Raw genomic sequence first — 5874 nt, 5'->3', positions numbered from 1 at the left:
TAAAACCATCTTGACGAAATAAGCTTTAGACATTAATTATAGTACATATATATATATATATGGAAATTATAGCATGATATAGTCCAACTGACGAGAGATGTGTCGACCAAGTGCAAGCATATTCTTCTGCCAAAATCATTTGAAAGTAGCATTGCTCATCTTTTTGCCGTCACTCATTATTGCGATGCCAACCAAACCCTTTTTTTTTTCCTTTGAAAGTGCTCGTGAGACTAATCAAGACTTAATTTCAAGGCTTGGCTACCAATTTTTGACTTAATTACAATGGTTCGTAATTCGTATAGCCTCAATCTCGATTGAAATTTGGCTCATGAAAGCAAGGCATAAATAATTTTGACTTAGCACCAATGAATTGATTGATTGATTAATAATAGCATGATTTATATCTACATTATTTAATTTTCCCAATTTTAAAACCCAAAACCAATTTGAGTTCTTTTTTTTTCCTATTCCTAATCCTAACTCCAAAATTACTCTTTTTTTTTTTTGGTTGGGGGTGGGGGTGTATTTTATTTACTTTTTGAAGCAAAATAATGATCACAAGTAAAAAGTTGGAGTTTTTCGAACAACTTTTCGGCTTTGGGGAGTGGGGTTGTTGTCGGCTAATGGCACTTAAAAAGTAGATATGTAAATGGGCAGGCAATAATAAAATATTGATCAATAAAATAAAGAGAAAGCAAAAACAAAGTAAAATCCCTATGTAGATTAGATGCCGATATGTAGTATCTATCCCTTACAATTGTGTGTAAACTAATATGAACATTCCCTAAATCATTTCCCCTTTTTTAAATTAAGTTGATAAAGTGGGTCATTAAGCCTGACTAGCTAACAAGCCGCCGAATATGGCCTTGATTGGAGGGCTGATGTTCCTACTTTAGAGGGCAATGTGGTGGCGGTGGGGGTGGTGGCGGCAGTCATTTTGGCGGAGCCCTTTTCAATGGCAGCAGTGGTGGTGGTGGTCACACGCTCGCACCGAGGACACATAGTCAGGGTGGACGCAGGCAGAGGCTCACAGCTGTGAGGCGATATCACGGTCGGCGGTGCTACTTTCATGGCCCTAAGCTCTTCCACCTCCCTTTGAAGCCTTCGGTTTTGCTCCGTCAGTGATCCGAACCATCTCTTCAGGTACTCACATTCCATCTCTGTCTGCTTCAACTTGCTCCTATATATTTATTCATTTTGGTTTTAGTCATTAATTAATAAGTTGTAACCAAGATAATAACCTCTATCTAACTTTCCTGACGTGCCAAGTATTTTACATTTCATGTGGCGTCATAAACCTAAATAAGTATCAAATAATAACTTAACAACAGATACCCAATTTAGGTACCAAAGTTCCCAAATAAGTAAAATCTTTCTTGTGATTTTCTTTTACCCATTTTTTCCCCTTCCTTTAAACTGATGATGAATGGAGAGTAATAAATTCAAGCTTGGATTTTACTCGTATCTATTTCAAGTTCATTTATTATCTTATTAAATGCTAACCATTACATACAGACAAATCAATTATCACTCAAAACAAACTGCAATTCTGATCAAACAAAAGAAAATGCATGATTATAATATACCAACCTATCTTTCCCTTCACTCATTTCATTCAATAATGTAATACACGTATGTAATAATTCATCAATGCATGGCTAAGTCCAAAGAATGATGGGTCAAACCACGACTTTATTGGAGAAAAGGGGGATGATGATGATGATGATCTGACTACCATTCGGGCCTGAAGCAGACAAGCAATATTTCTTAATTTGCTGCCATCATTATGATAATATCCATTTCTTCTTTTTTTATTTTTTAATCCCCCATGCTCTCTATTATCAGCTTATGAAATCAGACCACATCATCAGTTCTTCATAAGTCTGTTGATCTGCTTTTTGGTCGTGTGTCGTTTTTTGTTTCTATAACCTGGTTTTGTGTTTATACATGGATGATTGCTTTTGCGTCTATGAAATAATAAGAAAAAGGACTTAATGAAATAGTTCTACATCTATCTATCTACCCGGTTTTATCGCTTACTTTATTTTTACATTCATCTAAATTTTATGTTAATTAAGTTTTGCAATGAGAAAATTATATTGATGAAAATAAGAAAGTGCAACTTCCTTTTGCAGCATAAAATGATATGAAATTTTAGGTGAAAGATAAGTGAAGGAAGGCCATAAAGACAACAAACGGCAAAATGTTTGCTTTGCTTATTATGCCATGCATACACGACCAGAAATGATATATAGGATAAAAAATAATAATAATAGTTATCCTGTAACTTGTTCCAAGTTGTTTGAAGGCGCTAAAAATATGAATAAATTCATAGAATTTTACAGTGACAACGTGGTGTTGTAATATATAGCTTGCTTTTAATTACTCTAATAAAATGTATATCACAGAGTGATAGTGATATATCAACGTCCAAAGACAACCGTTTTGTCAGGGAAATGACAAGAGAACCCCATAAAAATGAATCTAAGCTTTGAGAAACAGGCCTAAGACTGATTAGCATCATAAATTATTATATCTCTAATAACTAAACCTTTGAAACAAAATCTTTCGTTCAAATATTTCTACCTATATCATTAGTGTGAGAAAAAAATACCGATGGAATTATTGATTTAGTTTTTATTTATTCTGTTATATATATATCTACCCTAAGCTACTTTAGTAACACCCACCAACGAAATAATGATTCATTGAAAAGGAAAAAAAAAGAATGAGAATTCATTTAAATGTAAAAAAATATATATTAATTTATGTATATGCATAGGTGTATACGTATAGGGTACCTGGCCCTACGGTTCTGGAACCAAACTTCAACCTGCCTTGGCCTAAGCTTCAGCTGCAAAGCCAATGCCTCTTTCTGCTTCTGAAAACACAAAAATCCAAAAAGACATTAAATGAAAGAGATGGTGTGATGGATTTATGGGGTTTTTTTTATGTTAAAAGAGGGAAAATGTTAGTTTGGTGTTAATTAATAAGTTTGGAAAGGGTAGGGTACTAGTTTGAAATTTTTACATACAGGGTTTAGGGTATGGTTTAGTCTGAAACTTTCTTCTAGAAGGCGAGACTGTTCTTTTGTAAGACGAAGCTTTTTTCGAGGAGGGGCACCATTATTGCAGCTTTCTTCTTCATCTTCCATGCTTGCTGTGATCCATTCATCTTCTGCTGGTACTTGGTTTATATCCAAATCTCTCACCATACAACCCCCTTGATCACCTTTAACGTAATATTAAAAAGAAACGAGGTAAATAAATCAAATTTGATGCAAAATCAATCTATCTTCATCACCCATGGGGACGACCATCTTAAAAAGCATAAGAAAAAAAAGAAAAAAACATTTTTCTCGAAACCATGCATGGAATCCGGGTATAGCATAAGATCAAACACTGATGATACTAAAAGGTTTGACATATGTGTGTATGTCTATGTTTATCAGTATTAAGAAGCAAACAATATTTTTGGCTTACCAGAAGAAGGGAAAGAAGGGGAAGAAGCGAAACCAGGAACAGATATCGTCAACTCCAAGTGTGAAGAACCGGTGGGTAAAACCGCCATGAAAGTTGCAGAAGAACAAAGAAGAGAAAGATAACGATTGATTTTAAGGAGATAAAAGGTAAAGTTTATAAAAAAGATAAAAATAAATAAATAAATAAAAGGGAAGCAAAGGAGACAAATAACAAGCACAAGAATATGAAAAGAAACGAAAGGAGGAAAAAGATGGGGGGATGGTGTGATAGATATAAAAGTCTTAAGTAATAAATAGATACAGTAAATGAATAATAAAAATATTTTAATGAGGAAAAAGGAAAGCAAAATAAAAATATATAATTAGCTAGGGTTTTTGACTGTGGTCGTCAAAGTCAAAGGCCTGACCCCATCTGATGTGAGACACGTATCATATCAGATAGATATTGGAAAATCTTAGGTGGTGTAGTACAATAAGGGGTATGTTTCGCTGTTTATAAAGTGAGGAGTCTCATTGTTGGGTTCAAAAGTCAGCTTAAAATGATTGGGAGCTTAGACTGGGGAGCCTATTGGTTTGGGGGTGCCCTTCCTATACCCTACACCTCAGCCTCGTTACATCTTCATGGTGATGGAGGCATCTGGGCCATTCATTTGCCTGACCTTTTTGGTGATCAATGAATGATTTTAATAATCAGAAAGTGTCAAATGAATAATTATTGCGAGGAGGGGGCAAATTAATGATGTTGGAAGGGTGTACAGAGGAATTGTAACGTATTAGATCATAAATGCAAAAGGGAGAAGAATGGGGAAACAAATTAACAGACATTAAATGGGAGGGAGGAAACAAGGGGTAAGGGCTGGGTACGCCTAGGACTATTTTTGTTTATGTTTTTAGGGATCCCTCTCACTCTTCTTTATTACTTCTACCTTTTTACACCCATTCTTAATTGTACAAGAATTATTAACTTGAATATTTCTCTCAAAACTTTCCATTTATTTGGTAAGTTTCATCCATTAATGGAAAAAGACGTTATTCAATGTTTTGTGGAGTTGGTAAGTATAATAACAAATTAGGTAACTATATCATTAATCATCTACCTCTTTCATTATAGTTATTTAAGTATTAAATCTCTAACGTCGTCTAATTTTTAATTTATTTTTATTTTAGTTATCTAAAAATATCTTCTTTTAAGTATTGGAGTAAAAAAAACATTAAACATTAAACATTAAAAAATGTTACAAATTATAATAAAGCATTAAAATTTGTCTTTACTCCCTTATCGAAAATTTTATTTTTTATATTGAAAATTTAAATTTTAAAACATCAAAATCAATTGAATAAAGTGTTGAAAATTTTATATCCATTGATGGTGTAAGAGGATGTGTTACTACAATATTCAAATTAATTAATTAATTTAATCTTCTTCAAAAATTAAAAATTTATTTTATGTTTCCAAATTAAAATTAAAACAAATAACTCATCTTTAATAATTGTCTACAAAACCTAAATTTCTTTTGATTATATGATATTGAATCTTCCATGCTAAGCTAAAAGAAAAGAAAAATCATTACAATTAATTTAATTAATTAATTTTATCTTCCATACCAAACAAAATCCATAATTATTTTCATCATTTCTTTAATTAATTTAATTAATTGCAATCTTTCCTTTTAGCTTAGCATGAAAAATTCAAAATATATAATAATAAAATTAAGTTTCCTAGACAATTATTAAATATGAATTATTTGAGTTGATTTCGTTAAAGATACTTTGTAAACATAAAATAAATTTTAAAATTTTGAAATAAATTAATTTAATTAATTTCAATATTATAGTAACAAATCCATTAAAATTATCAATAGATAAAAATTTTTAACAATTTATTTAACTGATTTTGATATTTTGAAATTTAAAATTTCAATATTAAAAAAAATAGAATTTTCAGCAATGAGATAAATAAATACAATTCAGCACAATTTTAATGCATTATGTTAGCTTTTACCGCTTTTTCAATTTAATCCTTATTTTTTTACCCCGATCAAGACTTTAAAAAATATTTTTTCAGTGACCAAAATGAAAGAGACCTAGATATTAGATGACTAAAATGAAAGTATAAACATGATGAGAACATAATTTAGCATGTATTGTTAGCATCGTTAAGAATTTAACACTTGTACCTAAAATAAAAATACCCTAAGAATTAAGTGATAAAATTGTTTTTTTTTTACCAAAATAAAAGCACACCAACCAAATTTATAATTGATAAATGTGACGTAATAATTATTCATCTCATTTCTTAAAACATATAGATGGAGATTTAATCCTCTTATAAAATAACTCATCAATTACCGTTTCATATAACATCCACATAAAACTAAAAGAATTAATACAAT

At 31.2% G+C, this 5874-nt stretch overlaps 1 protein-coding gene across 1 annotated transcript; it reads right to left on the bottom strand.

Moving 5' to 3' along the window:
- Positions 1-703: 703 nt before the first annotated feature.
- Positions 704-3730, bottom strand: LOC107917038 (homeobox-leucine zipper protein HOX3). Its single transcript, XM_016846428.2, has 4 exons — positions 3483-3730; positions 3035-3231; positions 2802-2881; positions 704-1180 (listed from the first exon to the last, which is right to left on the bottom strand). The coding sequence occupies exons 1-4, from the start codon at positions 3568-3570 to the stop codon at positions 844-846; spliced, it is 702 nt and encodes a 233-aa protein (XP_016701917.2). The 5' UTR covers positions 3571-3730; the 3' UTR covers positions 704-843.
- Positions 3731-5874: the final 2144 nt, after the last annotated feature.

This window comes from Gossypium hirsutum, unplaced genomic scaffold, assembly GCF_007990345.1.
Source record: "Gossypium hirsutum isolate 1008001.06 unplaced genomic scaffold, Gossypium_hirsutum_v2.1 scaffold_939, whole genome shotgun sequence".
NCBI lineage: Eukaryota > Viridiplantae > Streptophyta > Magnoliopsida > Malvales > Malvaceae > Gossypium > Gossypium hirsutum.
This window is presented reverse-complemented; position numbering and strand designations above follow the sequence as displayed.

What these genes read in the sequence shown, in the direction of transcription:
- LOC107917038 (XM_016846428.2), bottom strand. Translation starts at nt 3,570, where the DNA reads ATGGCGGTTTTACCCACCGGTTCTTCACACTTGGAGTTGACGATATCT. An exon ending in TAAACCATACCCTAAACCCT is followed by an intron (nt 2,882 to 3,034) that starts GTATGTAAAAAT and finishes TTGTGTTTTCAG; the next exon opens with AAGCAGAAAGAGGCATTGGC. An exon ending in TTCCAGAACCGTAGGGCCAG is followed by an intron (nt 1,181 to 2,801) that starts GTACCCTATACG and finishes ATAAATATATAG; the next exon opens with GAGCAAGTTGAAGCAGACAG.